The sequence below is a fragment of the Aquarana catesbeiana genome, linkage group LG06 (genome assembly GCF_042186555.1).
Source record: "Aquarana catesbeiana isolate 2022-GZ linkage group LG06, ASM4218655v1, whole genome shotgun sequence".
NCBI lineage: Eukaryota > Metazoa > Chordata > Amphibia > Anura > Ranidae > Aquarana > Aquarana catesbeiana.
Window position 1 is genome coordinate 158,821,166 of NC_133329.1, and position 22,906 is coordinate 158,844,071.

At 46.5% G+C, this 22,906-nt stretch overlaps 1 protein-coding gene across 1 annotated transcript in view; it reads left to right on the forward strand.

The window, feature by feature from the left end:
- The first annotated feature begins 14,419 nt into the window (after positions 1–14,419).
- The window catches only part of CLEC19A (C-type lectin domain containing 19A), an 80,489-nt gene continuing 72,002 nt past the window's right edge, over positions 14,420–22,906 (forward strand). Inside the window, exon 1 of the mRNA XM_073634898.1 lies at positions 14,420–14,868. Within this exon, the coding sequence (XP_073490999.1) occupies positions 14,760–14,868 (109 nt within the window). The 5' untranslated portion in view covers positions 14,420–14,759. The remainder of the gene's footprint in view (positions 14,869–22,906) is intronic.

Here is a 22,906-nt window from a genome sequence, read left to right on the forward strand (position 1 = left end):
GCCGCTAGCCGCTGGCCGCTGGGGACTGTATATGTGCGGGAGGCGGCCCTGCAAGGTGGAACTTGATAGGGTGGGTCGGGGGGCTTTTTTCGTGTGGGGGCAGCTTTCTTATCGCCCCCACAAAGTGCCGCCCTAGGCCTGGGCCTTGTCGGCCTAGGCCAAGAGACAGCACTGCCTCGATGTATTCAATTTATTTAATACTGACTTTTCCAGTAACATGTTTCCAGTAGATGCATTTCTGTTTGCTTATAAATATTTAGATGAAGAGTGCAAATTAGTTATCTCCTAATTTTGTAATTTATTCATAGAACTGGCAAGCATATATTATCCCAATTTGGGGGAGGCAACTACCTTTTTTATTAGGCAATGAAATTGTCACCCCTAAAATATATATACTGCGGACCAGGGGCGTTGCTAGGTCTACAAAAGATCTGGGGCTAGAGCCCATAGCAGCGTAGTAAAGAAAGTCATACGCTTAGGCGGGCATACACATGTATATACAGCAATATACATGTACGTGTTTATATATATCCCCAGAGAGCCCCCCACTTACATCAGGGTCCCCAGAGAGCCCCCCACTTACATCAGGATCCCCAGAGAGCCCCCCACTTACATCAGAGTCCCCATAGAGCCTCCCCCTTAAAATCAGGGTCCCCAGAGAGCCCCCCACTTACATCAGGGTTCTCAGAGAGCCCCCCTTACATTAGGGTCCCCAGAGAGCCTCCCCCTTAAAATCAGGGTCCCAGAGAGCCTCCCCCTTAAAATCAGGGTCCCCAGAGAGCCTCCCCTCCCCTTGGGCTATGGGCCCCAGATTCGGGGCTATAGCCCCAAAAGCCACCCCCTAGCGATGCCACTACTGTGGACTCCTAAATTGCATTCCAATTTGTCCTCCAACATTCTTTTAATACGGCTTGCACATTGACATAGACAAACAGCTATTTCTTCAAAGCAGAAACAGCCAGACAGTCTCACTGACAGAGAATCACAGGAGGACACAGAGTCCATTGAGGACATTGCTGACCTGCAGTCACCTCAGAAAGGTACTCACAAGAGACCAGCCTCCTCACCGCTGCAATTCCCACTCTCCAAGGCACATTATACGCTGGGAGAGCGTTATTCTCTGCCATATGCTTGCCCTTGTCCTGCTGTTTGACTGATCTGGATCTGCCGTCCACCATCCTCATATGACCCGTAAGGGAAGGCACTTCTGACCCTCTATAATCAAAGGGTCCCAGCCATAAGGTGAGAGGCCATCCTTTACATTGGTGGAGGGATCACAGAAAGTCACTGAGATGTCAGCATGAAGTCACATCACACATGACTGTTCAGATTGATTTAATTCTTTATGGACTTTCATTGTTGTTTTCATTTGAGCGCTGCACCACCTGTTTTTTATTGTCTTTTAGGGATTCGATTTTTGACCCTGGTGTTCAGCTGCTGTGTTTCATATACATATTTGCGCTGATTTTTTCTCTTTTTGTTGGTGAAAGACAAATCTAATGGGACCATCCGGCTTCTGTAGTACATACCACATTGGGAGCTGGCTCACTATTTGAAGTAGTATCACTATTTGAAACAAATTATCCATATGAGGTAATGATTATTATCTAGGCATGCCTTTTTCAACCTGTTACCCCTGAGGAACACTTGAAATGATTTTAGATTTTAAAAAGAAAACTGTGCTCAGATTAGTCCGTTGGGATCTCTAGGAACATTCCCCTTACATTGGTGGTCAATAGAAAGAATGTTCCCCTTACAGTGGTGGTTAGAATGCTACCCTTATAGTCAGCTAAAATAAGGAAAATTGTTATCATACTTACTGGAATTTTCCTTTCCTGGGGCTCATCATGTCGGTCTACGAATGGGTGAGCTCCACCCCTCTGACCACACAGGACAACACCCTGCTCAAATAAAAGGAGGGATTCCTCCATACCCCAGTGTTCCTAACACGACCTCACGACAGAACACCAGGCTGACATGATGAGCCCCAGGAAAGGAAAATTACAGTAAGTATGGTAACAATTTTCTATATTCCTGGGGCTATTTACGTCAGCCTACGAATTGGATATAGGTAGCATGAAAAGAAAGGACGGGACCAAGCAAAATAAGGAAAGAGAAACTACGCAGACTGAATGCAAAATAATTGTATCAAAAAAATCACACAGAAAGTGCAGAAACAAGCACCAAGGTGCCCAAAGCCCAGGAAGGGCCATCATTCACTTCCAAACAGTAATAGTAGCTGGAAGCATTAGGGGACTTTCGACTGGCAGCCTTACAGCATTTCCACTGGAATCCTAGCGTGACTTACCCACAAAGCTAATGTTGCAATTGTGGAATGCGCATGAACCCCCTCTGGAGGGGATAGACCCGAAGCTACCTATGCCCATCTGATGGTTTGGACTAGCCAAGAGGAAAAGGATTCTAGGTAGGGCCATTTGACCAATTTTAGGACTTACTGATAGATGAACCAGTTATCTGCCAGCCTGAACTTCTGCGTTCCCTGTAGATACGTGGAAAAAAGGACCTAAAAATTGCGTCCACCATCTTCCTGTCCCAAAAACTGCAGACAATGAAGATTGCACCACTTCCCAACTTATATGAAAAGGTCCAACCTTTCGAAGAAAAGACGGAACTGGATTAAGAACCACTCTGTCTTGAAACAGCTCACAATATGGAGACTTGGCTGAGAAAGCTTGGATTTTTTCTGAGACCCGACTGGTTGTTGATTTTGCTATAAGGTTGCTTGCATTAAATGTGCCACCAAGCAGATCTTCCACACAAATCAACAGTTAGAGCTGAAACAGTCGACAGCTGGACCAAACTGTAGCCAAGTCCTTTGTCTAGGGCCGATTGGAAGAACTCCAAGATCTCAATACGAGAGGAAGACTCAGGATTACATCGAATAATCACTGCCACCCCAAAGATCTTTTCCACACGCTATAGCAGATAGCATTTAAGGATATCTTCCAAGATTCGAGCAGCATCCACTGAACTTCTTCTGCTATGCCCACCTGGGATAGCCTGCTTCTTACAAATAACCAGGCTGTTCAGTTGAGCCATAGTGGGATGAGGCATGCCACCCGAGTACCAAATATCTCTGAAGTGCCATCTGCGAAGCGATCAACAACTGCCACAACAGAGGAAACCATGAACGGATCATATTCAGGATTAGAGAAGTTTGAGGAAAAACGTATACAGGAGAGAAAATCCAGCGCTGGGACAGAGCATCCTGACCTATGGCTCTCGGATAGAATATCCAGGAGAAGAACACTAGCAGCTGAGCACTGACAGGAGATGCCATTAAATCCACTCGGGGTGCCCCACTGAGCAAACAGTTGTAGGAAACATCCATTTGTTTAGATTCAGAAAGTGTGTGCTCAAAAAGTTTCTGCTCACGTATTCTCCACCCCGGGAAGGCAAGAGACTGACAGGGACAACAGATTTCACTCCATCAACCGAAAAATGTGTGCTGCAATCTGCTCAAGGCAGCCTATTCCACACCGATTTGACACATATGCTACTGTTGTCTGACTGAATTCGCACGATGGCCCCAAAGCAGTGGTGCAAAGGTCAGTAATGCCTCCTTTGCTGCCATCAACTCAAAACTAGGAATCGCTCCCTTCGATCTTCCTTGAGAAAACTTGTTCTGACAGTGAGCTCGACCCACTGCTGGAATAAAGCAAACTTAAGGTGTTTGAGATGCCATCGAGCCCAGGCCACTGTGGGGACTGCTGCATTCCTCAACACCCTCATACAATTTTTGCTGATATCAAATGACTCGTCTTCAGACCGCGGACCATCAAGATCAAGAGAGTTATCTTCTGTGAAATTAACACCTTCCCCACTATTGTCGATTGAGACACCAGATACTATAACCTTAGTGAGTGAACTAGCTGGCTCTTGCTGAAGATGATCAACCAACCAAAGCTCTGTAGCATCTCCAGGGCCCTCGTCCGATGATTCAGAAGCCCTTTAAAATACTTCCACTGCTTTCAGTCTAAAGGCATCTCACCAGTCTTAGAAAGGAGGAATTAAAAAGCAGACATAAGTCCTCCTTTTACATACTGTATATTCTTCTTTGGAAAAGTCTGAAGAAGGTTGGTCGGCCTGAGAAAGCTCTTGAGTTCAGTTACTGGCTTCGGAAAGAAAACTGGACCTTGCACAAGGTGAGTCCAAACAGCCCTTTTAGAGTGTCTTAACCTCATACCTAATGAATTGTGACAATTGTGTATAGCATCATCTTAATCCCAGACTGCCCAAGCAAAGCAGGATTCATAAAGTCATGTTCAAGCACATCTTGGCAGAGCCTAAAGAGGACTGCTTTTCCTGGGAAGCAGATGGACACTGTCCCATACCTTCTTTAGTAGCGCTGGTCTTTATTTGGGTTTGGTATTTGCTTTTCTGCAGAAAAAGAAGGCAAGCAAAAACATTGAGCTTGTTCAATGACTATTAAGCAGTAGTGCAGTGCCTCCTCCATAAGGAAGCTCAGTAACCCAGTAATAAGAAAAATGTCCACTCCAGCCATGATATTGCACAGCTTCTCCATTGAGAGCAATTTACACTCATATCCCACCCCAGAGACCAACAGAGGGGCTCCCTGATAGATGATGCATTTAGCATGTGAACACAGGGACCCCATCCCAGTGGAACAGGATGGACAGCCTAAAGTTTATTCAGGCTAGGTAGGAGACATGTGCCAATTTCCTGGACCTGGTCTCTTCACAGGGTGAGTGAAAACAACTCCTTTAGCGTGTATTGACCACATCCACAACCAACAGGATTCACACAGTCCTATTCCATCTGCATCTTTTCTTAGAAGAGTCTGGAAAAAGTTGATTTGCCCACAGTGTGAGTGGAAACCACTCCTTTAGAGTGCATTGCTCACATGTTTAATGAATGCGACAACCTATTCGGTGTCAACATCTTTGACCTTGGCTGCTTGAAGCAGCAGGATTCATACAGTCATGTTCATTGGTATCTTCTCTTGGATGAGACTGAAGCGGATTGTTTGCCTGGGAAGCCCCTGAGACTGCACATTGGCAGAATAGGCAACCCCTCACTGGGCCAGTGGAAAAATTCCTTGAGTGTATTGACCACATGCTTAACGAAAGTCACAACCTGTTAGCTGCCGTCATCTTTATCCTTAGTTGCTTGAACAAAGCAGTATTCTTGCAGTCATGCTCATCCTTAATCTCTCTAAAGCCGCGTACACACGGTCGGATTTTCCGACGGGAAATGTTCGATGTGAGCTTGTTGTCCGAAAGTCCCACCCTGTGTATGCTCCATCGAACATTAGCTGTCGGAATTTCCAAACACAAATGTTTGACAGAAGGTTCTCAAATTTTGATTGTGTGTACACAAGTCCGCACAAAAGTTAACGCATGCTCTGAATCAAGCAGTAGGAGCCGCACTGGCTATTGAACTTCCTTATTCTCGGCTCGTACGTGTTGTACGTCACTGCGTTCTCACGCTCTGAATTTTTGGCCAACATTTGTGTGACCGTATGTACGCAAAACAAGTTTGGGCCAACATCCTTCGGAAAAAAATCCACGGTTTTGTTGTCGGAAATCCGATCGTGTGTACGGGGCATTAGGAAGAGTCTGAATAGGATTGCTCACCTGGAAAGGCTTGGAGACTGTTCATCGTCGGAACAGGTAACCCCTTCACAGAGAGAGTGGAAACACTCCTTTAGAGTGTATTGACCATGTGCTTAAATGAATGTGACAGATTGTTAAGCGGTGCCATCCTTATCCTTGTCTGCTTGAACCAACAGGATTCTTATCATCACATTCATGTGTATCCTCTCTTGGAAGAGTCTGGTGAGAGTTTATTTTCCCACAGTGTGAGTGAAAACCACCCCTTTAGTCTTCGTCTCCACTAGTGTGACTTGTCATGTGACTTTGGACAAAGTCGCATTACTAGTCACAGCCCATTGATCTCAATGGCACCTGTTCCCATCTATGCGACTTTGAAAATCAGTGACTTTGAAAAGGTGCCTGCACTACTTTGATGCGACTTTGGAGGCACAGCAGTGGAAACATAGCCCAAGAGTGTATTGCCCACATGTTCAATGAATGTGACAACCTTATAGGTGACATCAAGATACATACAGGGCTTTGCCTGGCAAGGGATGAGTGGCACAGGACCAATTTAAGGCAGTGCTTGATGCCTACCAAACCAGGGGGACTAAATGGTAAAGCCCATAGTTAATTTCTCATACACCTAAAAGCAAAAACTTACCTGAACGGTGCCCCTTACCTCCTTAGTAATGACTGGCTACCAGAAAGAGTTGACGCTCATGGCGTAGCAATGTAAGCAAATGGCTCTGCAAAGCAGGGAATAAATTACATCTCATCCCCTAGTAAAAGCACCTCACACCAATGCTGTATCCTGGCCTAGGCCGACAAGGCCCAGGCCTAGGGCAGCACTTTGCAGGGGGGCAGCACGAAAAGAGTCCCCGCCGGCTTGCGCTACACTGTTAGTGTAGCGCCAGCCTTATGGGGCGGACTGGGCTGAGAGGCAAGTGAGTCTAGCGCCCCCATAAAGCGGCCGCACTGCTTCCAGTATGTTGGCGGCCGGCATTCCGCAACTGTGATGTTGGCGGCCGGCATTCCGCAACTGTGGGGGGGGGGCACCGCTTCTACTTTTGACTATCCTCTCATCCTGGACCACAAACCTTCCTCACTAATCTATTTGTTTTCTACCGCACCATTGGCATGGTTGTATCTTCTTAGTCCTCTCTATAAAATTATCAGAAATTTGTGCTTAAAGTAGAACTATAGGCAACACTTTTTTTTATGTTGGATAGAATAAGGGAGGGTTATAACCCCTGTCAGTTTATTTTTTACCATCCCATGGCAGAGATTTTCCTTCACTTCCCTGCCCCATAGCCAAACAGGAAGTGAGAGGAAATCTATGCAAATTAAGAGAATCCATTGCCCCCCCCCAGGCCCTCAGAACTAGTGTCCCCACTCGAAAATTTCAGGGCGGGTCTTCAACAGCAAGGGGTGTGGCCTTGACAGGAAGGGGTAGGTCATATTTAAATTAGAGGGTGCACGAGTTTAGTCAGGCCTAGGGCAGCACAAAACCTAAAAACACTACTGCCTCACACAGTATAGTAAAACACTGGCTAGGCACACAGTTAACCCTTTGATTGCCCCGAATGTTAACCCCTTCCCAGCCAGTGGCATTAGTACAGTGACAGTGCATATTTTTAGCACTGATCACTGTATTTGTGTCACTGGTCCCCAAAAAGTGTCAAAAGTGTCAGTAAATGTCAGAATGTCCGTTGCAATATCATAGTCCTGCTATAAGTGGCTGATCACCACCAATACTAGTAAAATAAAAATATCCCATAGTTTGTAGCTGCTATAACTTTTGTGCAAACCAATCAATATACACTTTCTGAGATTTTTTTACCAAAAATATGTAGCAGAATACATATTGGCCTAAATTTATGAAGAAATTAGATTTTTTCAATTTTTTTTATTGGGTAGATTTTATAGCAGAAAGTAAAAAATATTGTTTTTTTACATAATTGTCTGACTTTTTTGTTTATAGCGCAAAAAATAAAAAATCCCAGAGCAGATCAAATACCACCAAAAGAAAGCTCTATTTGTGGGGAAAAAAAAACAAACATACGTTTTATTTGGGTATTGCATGACCGCACAATTGTCAGGTAAAGTAAAGCAGTGCCATATCTCAAAAATCTTCCGGGGGGTAACTCTTCCAGAGGTCAAGTGATTAAAGTGTAGCTTTGGCCAAATCATTTTCTAGTTTTAGGTATATTGGGGAATGGTTAGAACCTCTGCCAGATTTTTAGAGCCACTTTTGTCCCTGTTGGGGGTTGTCCAGTTTGACCACTTGTCCTAATGAGCACTGACACTGCTACACAAAGTGAAAGACAGTCCATATTTTTTTTAAGTTGTCACAAAAGCAAGAATATGGACTAAATCCTCTCACTTCCTGTTGTGACTCCTGGATAGGAGTCTCACCACTGAAGAAGCAGAAAGCAAAACAAACTGAACGAGTTCTAATGCCGCGTACACACGATCGGACTTTCTGGCATACTTGGTCCGGCACACTTTCCGACGGACTTTGTCCGCCAGGTGCGCCGCACTTTAAAACGGACGGACTTGCCCACACACGACCGGACTTTCCGGCGGGCTAAGTCCGCCCGTCTTTCCGACGGACTTTCGCCGGAGTTACGGCGGACTTTCAGAATGAACGGACTTGCCCACTCATAGTTACATAGTTACATAGTAGGTGAGGTTGAAAAAAGACACAAGTCCATCAAGTCCAACCTATGTGACATGGACAAGTCTGTTCATTTTGAACGTGACTCGGGTGCGACGGGACTAGAAAAGGAAGTCAATCTTGCCGCTTTTATCGGCGAGATTGACACCTTGTGAGCCCCGTCGTGGGTCATACCAGGCCCTTAGGTCTAGTATGGATTTTAAAGGGAAGCCCCTACACCGAAAAAATGGCGTGGGGTCCCCCCTGAAATCCATACCAGACCCCGATCCGAGCACGTAGCCCGGCCGGTCAGGAAAGGGGGTGGGGAGGAGCGAGTGCCCCCCCTCCTGAACCGCACCAGGCCGCATGCCCTCAACATGGGGGGTGGGTGCTTTGGGGGAGGGGGCGCCCTGTGGGGCCCCCCCACCCCAAAGCACCTTGTCCCCATGTTGATGAGGACAAGGGCCTCTTCCCGACAACCCAGGCCGTTGGTTGTCGGGGTCTGCAGGCGGGGGGCTTATCGGAATCCGGGAGCCCCCTATAATAAGAGGGCCCCCCACCCTATGTGAATGAGTATGGGGTACATGGTACCCCTACCCATTCACCTAGGGAAAAAGTGTCAAAAATAAAAACACACTACACAGGTTTTTAAAATAATTTATTATACAGCTTCGGGGGGGGGGTCTTCCTCCGGCTTCGGGGGTCTTCTTCCGGCTTCGGGGGTCCCTCCGGTTCCTCTTCTCCCGGCGTCCGGTTGGTTCTTCTCCGCTCTCTCCGGCCTCTTCTCCCGGTGTTCCAGTTCTTCAGCCGGCTCCTCCGCTGTCTTCAGGCCGCTCTCTTGCCAGCGGAGGTCCGGACTTCTGGGCTTCTTGTCTTCTTCCCTCTTCTCTTCTCCAGATGTTGACACGACGTTCTCTCCAGCTGGACTGCTCTCTGAGGGCTCCGTTGTGACTTATATAGGCGGAGACCCCGCCCCCTTATGATGTCACAGTCCCTGGGCATGCTGGGACTGTGACGTTTTAGGGGGCGTGGTCAACATCACCGCCCCCTCCCCCAAAGCACCCATCCCCCATGTTGAGGGCATGCGGCCTGGTACGGTTCAGGAGGGGGGGGGCACTCGCTCGTCCCCACCCCCTTTCCTGACCGGCCGGGCTGCGTGTTTGGATCGGGGTCTGGTATGGATTTTAGGGGGGACCCCATGCCGTTTTTTCGGCATAGGGGCTTCCCTTTAAAATCCATACCAGACCTAAGGGCCTGGTATGCCCCGCGCTCGCCGCAATAGGAAAATCTGTTTTTCCTATTGCAGCGAGCGCGAAATGCAATACCCTGCCCTTGCGTCGTATCTGGTCCGTTAGACACGCATGCAGACGAGCAGGCTTTCCGTCAGACCAGCACACAGACAAGCGGACTTTCCGCCAGAAACTGAGTCCGACGGAAAGATTTAAAACATGTTTCAAATCTAGGTCCAGGGGGCTTTTGGGAAAGAAAAGTCTGCCGGAGCCTACACACGGTCAGACTCTGGTCCGCCGGACCAAGTATGCCGGAAAGTCCGCTCGTGTGTACGCGGCATAACTCTTCACCATGCTATCCAAAAGGAGAATAATATTTTGGCCATATTTCCACTTTACTCTGCCTTTTTGAAACACAGCTGACTAGAGAAAAGATACTAAGCATAAAAACGAAGTTGTTGCCCATAGTGACCAAATAGATTTCTTTTTTCTGTAATAAAAAAGATGAAACTCAACTGATTGCCACGGACAACTGTGATTTTGTGCTTATTTTCTTCTTTCCTGTGTTTGATGAATCAGCCCCAGTATGAAGAATCAACAACGAAAATATCTTAAACACTCACACACTAATAAGTATTCAAGCATAAGTTTACCTACCTAAATAAAAAAGAATCAGCACAAGGAACAGTACTTACATTTAATGCAAAGTGTCCCTTGTGCTGCTGGCTGCTGTTTTAGTTGAAATCCTCTGACCTTGGAGCAGTAATCATTTGGTGCTGCGGGGGTAGGAGTGCCTGTCCTTTCCGACCTCCTCCTCTATTCATAAAAACTGTACTATAGTTTCCATCAGAGAAACAAGATCTATGAATGGAGGAGCCAAACCTTTAATTCGTCTGACCCTCCTGCATTCATAGGTCACTTTCTATTGATGGACACTATAATACAGCTTCTATGAATGGAGGAGGTGGGTAGAAAGGGCAGGTATAGTCAGCACACTCCACAAGTGCCTGTGACAGGTCCTTCAGCTTCGGGGGGGGGGGGGGGGGGGGGATCCGAGGACTTCGGCTTTCAACTAAAAAAGAAGTTGGTAGCACAAAGGAAGTTGTGCTGATTTTCTTTTCAACCACATACATGAACGTCCTCCCGTGCTTGCGCTGCCCAGGCGGAGCGCTCTGTCTCGGCTGATCACAGATCAGAGTAAAGGGCAGATCATGGCTCTTTACCATGTGATCAGCTGTCAGCCAATGACAGCTGATCACGTGATGTAAACAGAAGCCGGTAATTGGTGTGAGGAGAAAAAATTAAGCCAATTACCGGCTTGTATAAACGGGACATCGGTCCTACACACTGACAGCCACTGCTGCTTAGCAGTGCTCATCAGTGCCACCTACCAGTGCCCATCAGTACTACCAGGGCTGTGTTTTGGCCTAGGCCAACAAGGCCTAGGCCTAGGGCGGCACTTTGCGGGGGGCGGCAAAATAGGCCGCCCCCCCGCATGAGAGAAAGCCCCCCCACCCGTCTGACTGATTCCCGGCTCCCGCTGCCGCCTCCCGCACACTTGCAGCCCACGGCGGCCGGCTTTCTGTAGCGGCGCCGCGGTGTATGGGCGTGCTTGGCAGAGGGTGGGGGCGTGTATCTCACGCCCCCTACTCTCTGACAAGCACGCCCATACACCGCGGCGCCGCTACAGAAAGCCGGCCGCCGTGGGCTGCAAGCGTGCGGGAGGCGGCAGCGGGAGCCGGGAATCAGTCAGACGGGTGGGGGGGGCGTGTGTCACTCGCGCCCCCCATATGCAACAGGTGACAGGTGGAGCCTTAAGCTCCACCTACCCTCCCCTGCACTGCTTTCCTGCAGTGAATCTTCTCCTCGGCCCTGGGGCTGTGACGTCAGGAGAAGAGAGAGGAGCACGAGGGAAACCCCCAGGACAGCAGGTACAGTGATTTAATAAAGTATATCAGTATTATGGGCACTGGCAGAATTTGATGGGCACAGTGGCTGCGTTTGATGGGGCACAGTGGCTGCGTTTGATGGGGCACAGTGGCTGCGTTTGATGGGGCACAGTGGCTGCGTTTGATGGGCACAGTGGCTGCGTTTGATGGGGCACAGTGGCTGCGTTTGATGGGGCACAGTGGCTGCGTTTGATGGGGCACAGTGGCTGCATTTGATGGGGCACAGTGGCTGCATTTGATGGGGCACAGTGGCTGCATTTGATGGGGCACAGTGGCTGCATTTGATGGGGCACAGTGGCTGCGTTTGATGGGGCACAGTGGCTGCGTTTGATGGGGCACAGTGGCTGCGTTTGATGGGGCACAGTGGCTGCGTTTGATGGGGCACAGTGGCTGCGTTTGAGGGCACAGTGGCTGCGTTTGATGGGCACAGTGGCTGCGTTTGATGGGCACAGTGGCTGCGTTTGAGGGCACAGTGGCTGCATTTGATGGGCACAGTGGCTGCATTTGATGGGCACAGTGGCTGCATTTGATGGGCACAGTGGCTGCGTTTGATGGGCACAGTGGCTGCGTTTGATGGGCACAGTGACTGCGTTTGATGGGCACAGTGACTGCGTTTGATGGGCACAGTGACTGCGTTTGATGGGGCACAGTGAGACCCCCCCCCCCCTGTGATAGCATTAAAACTCTGCAGCTAAAAATACTGTAGCTGCTGACTTTTAATATTAGGACACTTACCTGTCCAGGGATCCAGCGATGTCGACACCTCAGCCGATTTTCAGATTGGCTCTCGGGTTTTGCCACTATCATTCATGGTAAGGGAAACCGACCGGTTCCCTACTGCACATGTGCGAAGCGCATTGCACTTTCTGAATGGCCCAGCGGAGGAAGGAGGAGGGGGGCAAACTTCAGAGGGGACAGCGCAGTCTCCCGGAAGTGGGGAAGGGTACCTGTCAGAAACAGGTACCCGTTCCCCCCTGAAAGGTGCCAAATGAGCCTAAAGAGGAAGGGGTGTTGTTTACAGATGATAGGGTGGGTCTTAAACAGGAAGGGGTGTGGCCTCGGCAGGATGGGGTGGGTCGTATTTAAATTAGGGGGGGTGCATGCGTTTAGTCAGGCCTAGGGCAGCACAAAACCTAAATACACCACTGAGTACTACTAAGCAGTGCCTACCAGTGCCACCTATGAGTGCCCCTCGGTACTTCCAATTAGTACCCATCAGTGTCTCATCATCAGTGCTACCTATCAGTGCTGCCTATCAGTGTCACCTACCAGTGCCTATCAGTGCCACCCATCAGTGCTACCTAACAGTGCCCATCAGTGCCGTCTCTCAGTGCTCTTCAGTGCCGCCTATCAGTGCCTATCAGCACCACCTATCAGTGCAGCCTCATCAGTGCCTACTGATCAGTGCCCACCAGTGCTGCCTCATCAGTGCCCATCAGTGCCAACTATCAGTGCCCATCAGTGTAGCCTATCAGTGCAGCCTATCAGTGCCCATCAGTGCAGCCTTATCAGCGTACATCAATGAAGGAGAAAACTTACCTGTTTGCAAAATTTTCTAACAAACTATAAAAACACTTTTTTTTTTTAATTTTTCGGTCTTTTTTTTGTTTGTTTAGCAGAAAATAAATTACCCAGTAGTGATTAAATACTACCAAAAGAAAGCTCTATTTGTGTGAACAAAATGATAACAATTTCATATGGGTACCGTGTAGCATGACCACGCAATTATCAATCAAATTGGCCTAGGCAGGAAGTGGGTATATGTGCCCAGTAAGCAATTGGTTAATGTTTGAGTAAACTTAGGCTTTAGGCCTCATGAACACTGGACATTTTTACAGCTGCTGTTTTTGGCTTCAGACGTTTTTTTTTTTTTTTTTTGCAGTCAATAAACTTCCCAGTATGTTTTCATAGTGTCTATGCACACATGAGCTGTTATCAGCAGTTTTTGGCTGGGGCGTTTTCTAGCTGGAAAAAAAAACTCCCAGAACTAGTGGGTTTTGAGAGGAGTTTTTCAGCTGTAAAAAAGCTCTAATGTCGAAAAAAAGCAGCTAAAAGCTCAAAAACGTGGCTCACCAGCGTTTAACGTTTTTGATCCAATTGAAAAAAATAAATGCTTAAAAACGCTAAAACACGCTATTGCAAAAACATTGAAAAACTCACTGCAAAATCCTGGATTTTTTTCCAACGGATGTTGGCTCAAACTTGTCTTGCATACACACAGTCACACAAATGTTGTCGGAAATTCCGAACGTCAAGAACGCGGTGACGTACAACATGTACGACGAGCCAAGAAAAATGAAGTTCAATAGCCAGTGCGGCTCTTCTGCTTGATTCTGAGCATGCGTGGAACTTTGTGCGTCGGAATTGTGTACACACGATCGGAATTTCCGACAATGGATTTTGTTGTCGGAAAATCTGAGATCAAGATCTCAAATTTTGTTTGTCAGAAATTCCGACGAAAAATGTCGGATAGAGCCTACACACGGTCGGAATTTCCGACAACAAGCTCCCATCGAACATTTGTTGTTGGAAAATCCTATACAGGGCATAACTGAAAAAAGCTGAAAACAGCTGAAAAACGCCAAAAAAGCGCTGAAAAAATGTGGCTATTCAGCGTTTATCAGCGTTTTTGAGCCATAAGCTTTTATGGGAGTATAGCTTTGCTAAATAAAAGCTACAGCTAAAAAAAAAAAAACACCAAAAAACGCTGAAAAACGCTACTGCAAAAATGCTGAAAAACTCACTCTACAGCTACAGCTTTCTACAGCTAACGTTACTGCCTTTTTTTTAGAACGTCCAGTGTGCACTTTGTGCTGCATTTTCAAAATAAATGGACAGATATAGATGGGCAAAGGTGTTGAAGCAGTGCATCACAGGAAATATGGCTCAGCATAGACTCCAGTACCTAATCCTGAGCATCCTTTTCACATGAAGATGAAACACTTTGATGAAAAAAAAAAGCCAAATATCTTCTAAATTGTACCCTACAGCTAGTGGATTTTTTATGCAAATTACTATGGGACTTGATCCACGTTTCCAGCCAAAGTGATTGTGTTATGTTCAAATTCCTTCTCACTAATGGTGTGGGTCAAAGGGTCACTTCTTTTAAACTAAACCATGGATCTAGCAGAGATGTGATATTTTACTGTTCAGGACAGGAGTTACGGAAACACTTGGAGAATTTAGTGAAGCCTATCCCACAAGTGGGTGACAGTTCTCAACTGGAGAGGGGTGTGTTCTAGACAAGGAATACATCTGCTTTAGGAAACTTATGCTCAGCAAAGGCTTCCAAGTCTGACTCCAAGAGGATTTGACATCTCACTGAAGCAGTCTTAAACTCCTGAAAATGAGACACTGTGTGATGGCTGCGCTTCCATGGGACGTCTTCATCTTTTTTGCATTACCAGCGCTCACAGCTCAGGCTTTTCCCCAGACAGAGGTTAAACTCAGTCAAGGTGAGTGCACTTCATAGTTGTCATTTTATTATACATACACTATTTAATGTAGCCATGTGTTGTAATAACATTTAATGACCTGGTGCTTAAAACGGTTGTATACCTGCATAAAATGATTTTTTTTTTCGTTTTAAACCTGGAAGGCAAAAGGCATAATGAGCTAGTATGCACGGCATACTAGCTCATTATGAAATACTCACCTTAGAATGAGGCGTCGGTAGCTGATCCCGGTCACCGCCCAGGGAGCTGACATTTCCCCTCTGCATGTCTTCCGCGTCCGCTGCCCCCGGCGTTGTGAGTGGCTGGAGCCGCGTGCCATCAGTCCTGCGCATGCGCGTCTTTTCAGCAAGGTCTTGCAGCCTCTGCTGGACCTTCAGCCGGACCTTCACAGCGCAACCGTACAGGTTTAGGAGATATTCATTTTACATATAGGTAAGCTATATTATAGGCTTACCTGTAGGTAAAAATATTAAAAAAAAGGGTATACAACCGCTTTAAAGTTCCCTTCCCTGTTTAAATATGTTACTTTGTGGTTTATATTACTAATTGCACTTTGCTCATATTTGCCCACCTTGAGGCTAAATGAACTGCATTTAAGAGGGGCTAAGCAGGCAATCGTTTTCTTGCCTTGCAATATATTTATCTTTTAAATATGTGTAAAAAGAAAGTAAAAAAAAAGCATTGAAAACTATCTGAATATCCACTAATGCCCATTATTTGCATCAGCAAGCATTAGTTGTCAGCAATGAGATCTAATAGGAACTGAAATAAAGGTCACATGGCTAGAAATAGGAAACATTGTGGCAAAACATGTGTTATAGCTTAGTGAATTAAGCATCATGAAATTTAGAATTAGAATTTGTCTACTAATATTAATTTACACATTGTTGACACATATAGCTTTGATAGATTTACATATTGTGAAAGTGAACTGTGGTCTATGGGTTTAAAGTGGTTGTAAATGCAGAAGTTTTTTTTTATCTTAATGCATTCTATGCGTTAGGATAAAAAACCTTATTTGTGCAGCAGCCCCCCCCCCCCCCCCCAGCCCCTCTAATACCTACCTGAGCCCCAGCTCTATAAAGCGATGTCCACGAGTGCCTCATCCATTCGTGACTCTCCCTCCTGATTGGCTGAGACACAGCAGTGGCACTATTGCCTCCTACTGCTGTCAATCAAACTCAGTTAGCCAATCAGGAGAGAGAGGGGGGGCAGGCCGAACCTCAGCTCCATGTCTGAATGGACACACGGAGCTGCAGCTTGGCTCGGGTGCCCCCATAGCAAGCTGCTTGCTGTGGGGGCACTCAGCAGGAGGGAGGGGCCAGGAGAGCCGAAGATGGACCCGAGAAGAGGAGGATCCAGGCTGCTCTGTGCAAATTCACTGCAACAGAGCAGGTAAGTATAACATGTTTGTTATTTTAATACACAAAAAAATGAGACTTTACAATCACTTTAACCACTTCCCGACCGGCACACACCAATGTACGTCAGCAGAATGGCACGGCTGGGCAAATGGGCGTACCTGTAAGTCCCATTTGAATTCCCCGCCGTGCCATTGCGTGCGCGCCGCCGGCCGGGAGCTCCGTGAGTCAGGTTGCAGGTCCCGCGGACTCGTTCGCCGCGGGCATACCCGCGATCGCCTCACGGAGAGCGCGAACGGGGAGATGCTGATGTAAACAAGCATCTCCCTGTTCTGCCTAGTGACAGTGTCACTGACCTCTGCTCCCTCTCATAGGGAGCAGAGATAGGGACGTGTCACAGCTAGCCCATCCACCCTACAGTTAGAAATCACTCCCTAGTACTGACTTAACCCCTCCCCGCCCCCTAGTGGTTAACCCCTTCACTGCCAGTGTCATTTACACAGGAATCAGTGCATTTTTATAGCACTGATTGCTGTATAAATGACAATGGTCCCAAAAATGTGTCAGAAATGTCCGATGTGTCCGCCATAATGTCGCAGTCACAAAAAAAATCGCTGATTACTAGTAAAAAAAAAAAATTATTAATAAAAATGCCATAAAACTATCCCCTATTTTGTAAACACTATAACTTTTGCGCAAACCAATCAATTATCGCTTATTGCGTTTTTTTTTTACCAAAAATATGTAGACGAATATGTATCGACCTAAACTGAGGAAAACATTTTTTAAAATTATTTTTGGGGGATATTTATTATAGCAAAAAGTAAAAAATAATACATTTTTTCAAAATTGTCGCTATTTTTTTGTTTATAGCGCAAAAAATAAAAACTGCAGAGGTGATCAAATACCACCAAAAGAAAGCTCTATTTGTGGGAAAAAAAGGACGTCAATTTTGTTTGGGAGCCACGTCGCATGACTGCGCAATTGTCAGTTAAAGTGACGCAGTGCCGAATCGCAAAAAGTGCTCTGGTCAGGAAGGGGGTAAATTCTTCCGGTTAATGTCCCACATATAGGGGTCTATTTATAAATGTTTTCACATGACTTTAACCCAAGATTCACACATTTTCTAATTGGGTTTAATTAGCAAATTGTGTGAATCCTGGGTAAACGTTGTGTGAATGGATTATAAATAGACCCCATAAAGACATATCTTAATGTAGGAATACAAAATTACTAAAAACAAACTATTTATCATACTTTATCTCACATTCTAGTCAGAAAAATTGATGTAATGAATATGCACTTGCTATCACAATAAGGTTGATGTCAGATGAGTGATTTTTTTGCAGCATTCCCCAATTTTTTTTCATTTAAAGCCCAAGTCTGGGAAAATTGAAAATTCTCCCTTGCAGCAGGGCTGCGCCCACACTGCCGGGGTTCACTGCTCCTTTATTCTGGAGGACAATGAAAGCACTTTTATTTAAACGATCCTCTGCTTCCCCAGCAGACAGTGCTCCCCCATGCTCCGACAGTGGACTGTCCCATGCATCGTCATAGCCAATGCAGGGCTATGGTCCCTGCATGAAGTTAGGATCTTAGATTGCTGGAGCATGGAGGAGAAGGTGCCTGCGGTGACCAGTCTAACAGCATAGAGGAGCAAAGGATCGGGTAAGTAAATCCTTTTTGTGTTCCCTAGCTCTAAACAAACAGTTGACCCTTGCAGTGTGGGCACAACCCCACTGCAAGGAGAAATTTTCAATTTCCAGAGTTGGGCTTTAAGCAATTCCTTCATAGTTGTCACAGGTGGGGGGGATGGGGGGAATCAGGGAAAGTCAGGATGAATCCAGGGGGCGGGCAGACCTAGAGTGTTACACGTTACACCTTTAATATTGGTGTAACATTTAATATGTTCCAAAAAGGTGAACTTAGCCTTTAAATGCAACTGGTCTGCAATCTGCACTGTAACTGCAGACAAGGAGGATTTAGAAAATTGTATGTCTGAGATTGTATGTAATGGGGGATAGGTAAAGCTCAGATAAATAGGGTTGCCACCTGTACGGGAATGACCCAGACAGTCCAGGTTTTGACACTTGTTCCCGGGTTTTTGTCCTCCTGATACCCGGACACAGTTAGTCCCAATCTGTGAGGCAGAGCTGGTACAAGGGGAGAAGCCAGAATGGCCGCTTCAGTTCTTTCTGCATCTTAGTGACATGATCGAAACTGTCAGCGGCTGTCCCTGTCCACCACCAGCAAGGCTTTAGAATGCTTAGATCTGCTCGGGTTGAGTCCTACATCTTCTGTCTGCTTTTGTCCCCGTCTGTCAGCCTGCCCACCATTTGCATTGCTTTAGAATTCTTAGTTCTGTCCAGTTTGAGCCCTGGCATTTTTGGCATTTTCTGTACCTACCCACTGGCCCGCCCACCTCCTATCAGATCTGTAGAACATAGTCTATGGAAGTGCTACAGGTGGTGGGCGGGCCAGCGGGCAGGGGTAGAAGCTGGCAGAAGATGCAGAAAATGTTGGGACTGCATCCCCAACAGAGCTAAGAATTCTAAAGCAATGCATGTGGTGGGTGGGCTGACAGACTGGGACAAAAGCAGACAGAAAATGCAGAGACTAAACCCAAGAACACAGAAGAATTACAGGTACAATCAGTGGCGTATCCAGGGTATGGCAGATATGGCAAGTGCCATGGGCGCCATATGAAGGGGGCGCTCCTGAGTGGCTGGGCAGCAAGGCACTTGCAGAAATCTCTTCTTAAAATGGCCCTGATATCGCCACTGTTACTCACTGTCAGCCTGAGGTGGGATCCTGGCCAGCAGAGAGTGCTTTAGGTCGTTCACCACTGGCCCCTGGCTCACTGGCCAAACTGGTTGCTAGGCACGGCCCGCCTGGCGTCTAACAACCAGTGACGTCATGGAGGAGAGAGGTGGAGATCAGCATTCAGAGTGCCACTGCTTAGCTCACATCCTCCCTGCATCTTCTGAGGCACTGACTGCAGTGCACAAAGGGAGAGAGGAGTTTAGGCAGTGGTGTCTGTCCCCCTAGGTTATTTGCAAAGGAGAGGGGAAGGAGCCGGGAGGTGCGCTGTGCTTTCCCTCCTCTCCAGCTTCACAGTCCTGACACTGCAGCTCTTCTATTCCAGTGGCTCTGTGTGTGTGTATAGGAGCGCCCTGCAGCTTCCCCCCTCCTGTTCTGTCATTGAAGCAGCAGAAAGGAACCAGCAACCTCATATTATAGGAACGGCTGCCAGAGGTGTATCTAGTGAAAAGGGTGCCTATGGCAAGCACTGAAACTGCGCCCCTGTCAAAACATTTGAAACCCATCTTTCAGATAACCTTAACAAAAAAAGACACCTGACAAGGCAAAATTTCAGCACAGCAGGAGCTGATCCACCTCCTGCTGCTTACTGAGTCAATGGGCGCTGCTGTAACCCGCCCCTTTCTCAAGCCACCCCCTTTGATAGAGTACTGGAGCCATGCTGGAGCCATGCTGGAGCCTGAGAAAGAGGAGCTGCTGTGGGGACTGGGGAGGGGGCAGAGAAGGAGGAGAATGCATTCAGGTGAAGGTAATGTGGAGAATGTGCACAGGAAGAGACATTTACTACAATGCTCCTCTCTTTATTCTCTCTGTACTTTCTGATGTATTCTGTACTCCTCTTCTCTTCCCCCCTCTTCTCTCTCTCTCTCCTCTCTTCCCTCCCCCCCACCCCAGTTCTCTCTCCTCTCTTCCCTCCCCCCCACCCCAGTTCTCTCTCCTCCCCCTTCCATCTTCTCTCCCCCCTCCCTTTTTTCCCTCTTGCCATAACCAGTATAAACACTGTAAATATTACAATAAAATACAATGCTGTGCTTCCTTCTTCACCGTAGTGTTTCAATTTAAATGCAATTGCATAATTTAAACTGGTTGTATACTGCTGGACTTTTTTTTTGTTACCATGCAAGGTAAAGGTATAATCTGCTAGTATGGATCACATACTAGCACATTATGTTAAACTTACCTTAAAACAAAGCCCTCTCGCACCCAGAAGTCAGCGCAGGAGGCGCTCTCATTTTTACTCATCTTGCTTCCGGGTTTGCAGGCTCTGTGACTGGCCTGAGCCATGATGAAGTCACTCCCGTGCATGCGTGCGGGAGTCACCATTTATGGCACAGGGTTCTAAAGCAACAGCATCGGTGGACGTTCCTTCAGAGCGCATGCGCCAGTGATGTCACTGGCTCCATGTAATGTAAATATCTTCTAAACTGTACATGTTTAGGAGATATTTACTGTACCTATAGGCAAGCCTTATTATAGACTTACCTGTATGTAAAAGGCAGTAGAGGATGTTTACTTCCACTTTAAGTGATGGTGGAGCCCTCCCTCTGAATACCATATACTCTATATGTGGTGTCCTGTAAGCCAAATATACAACTTGATATCTTTCCGACAAATAACAATATCAAAATATAAAATTGCAGCATATTAGTGACATTGACACCCCCCTCAAAAGATTTTTGATAACAAGTTGCAATATATAAGTGATGATAACACCCCCTCAAGAAATAAAATAACTACTTACAATAGGGGTGTCACCATCACTAATATACTACAATTTTATATTTTGAAATTTTGTCTTGTCAGGTGTCTTTTTTTGTTAAGGTTATCTGAAAGATGGGCTTCAAATGTTTTGACAGGGGCGCAGTTTCAGTGCTTGCCATAGGCACCCTTTTCACTAGATACACCTCTGGGTACAATGCAACTATGTTCTGCTCTTTTCAGCTGAGCACTGTGGATAAGTTTGCTAATTAGACAAGTACTTAGTGGAAATATATTTTAACCTCCCTGGCGGTATTCCCGAGTCTGGCTCGGGGTGGATTTTTCATACCAAAAGCGGTATCCCCGAGCCAGACTCGGGCTTGCATCGCAGGATCCAGGAAGAGTTTACTTACCTTGTCCCCTGGTTCCTGCGATGTCTCTCCGCTGTGATCGGCGAGCCGCTGTGTCTCGCTCGATTCACAGTGCCGAGCTCCGTTCCCTGTGAGCGTTGCGACGCACGGGGACGGAGTTCGGCGGCAAATTCAAAAAGTGAAACACACAGTACAGATACAGTATACTGTAATCTTACAGATTACAGTACTGTATCAAATAATGACACATCCCCTTTGTCCCTAGTGGTCTGCCCAGTGTCCTGCATGCAGTTTTATATATATAAAACTGTTCTTTCTGCCAGGAAACTGGAGATTGTCCATAGCAACCAAAACTGTCTCTTTACATCAAAAGTGGTTTTAGACCAGCTAGAAAAAAGCGATAATAAATTAGAATCACTCGCAGAATTGAGCGATAGTGATTTGTGAGGAGATCCATCATCAAACACTAAAAGTAACAAAAGCTACAATTCTGCAACTGAGCAAATTTCAGTGTTTTTGATTTGATTACATTATTATATAATTTTTATTATTATTATATTATTATTTGTTATAATTATTTATAGTTATTTATTATATTATAATTTTTTATTTCGTTTTTCAAACTTTATCATACACGGGATGTCTACTAGACTCTTGTTTGGACAGATTTAAGTGAACTATTACAGAATTACAGGCCTACAATATAAAACGCCAAATTTCTGTGCAAAATAATGGTACCGCTTTCAGCACCTAAAATCTGAAATAATCATACTGCCAGGGAGGTTAAAGTGACTTTGTGCTATTAGATGAATGATGTTTGGAGGCACTGTGCTATATGTATTTCCTTTTAGCTGACTATTATGTCAGGTTCACACCAATGCATTTGCTGTGATTCGCATTTTGTGTGGGTACAGCAGCCTATTCATTTAAATGGGCTACTGTACCTGCAGGAAACACAGGACAAAGGTCCCTGCACCTTCATGAAAACACAGTCGCTGGGGACCATGTGATTTCCTACATTTGAAAATGTGCTGCATCTTGAGATGCGTGGGGGTGCCAATAAGAATAAATGGCAGCCTTGCACATCTGTAAAAAACTGGGAACTTTGCCTACAGATGGTTGTGGGAATAGGTGCCATTTACATGCTGTCCCGCACATGCACAACCACCCGCAACAGAGTGAACCTAGCCTTGGGTTGTTTACACTTGTGGTTGGGGCAATAAAACATGTTGCTGAGCCTCATTTTTCCGCTCCCTATCACTCCCCCCATTTAAGCTGAAGAGGCAGCAACTGGAGGTATACAGATTGCACTGCTGCAATATTTGTATTTGCAGTTGTGGCAGGAATTATACCCTAACCCCCCATAACTTTTAGCAAACACTTCCGTGAGAATGGGGCCACACTGCAACCTCCCCGCAACTGCATGCAATGCACACAGTTGTAGTGCAGCTTGGGGGGGTTTAAAACAGGTGGTGAGGAGGCAACATATTGCCTACATATACCTACTGTGGGAAGAAGAAAGAGGACGCCTGCTGAAAACACACCTCAGTCTCAGCACAGTGCCACTGGGGAGTGAGGGCACTGCCGCTGTGCACACACATGGGATACTCCGGCCGGTTCAGACACACTTAGCCGGTTCCTTTCCTAACTCTGGCCGGTTACCACTCACACAGTGGCTCCAGTGACTGTCCCTCCTGCCACTAAGGCCAGTAAGGCATAGACAACACAACAGAATGGGGGTCTCTCTCTAATGTAGGTCTCTATGGGGGGGGGGGGGGGCACTGATAT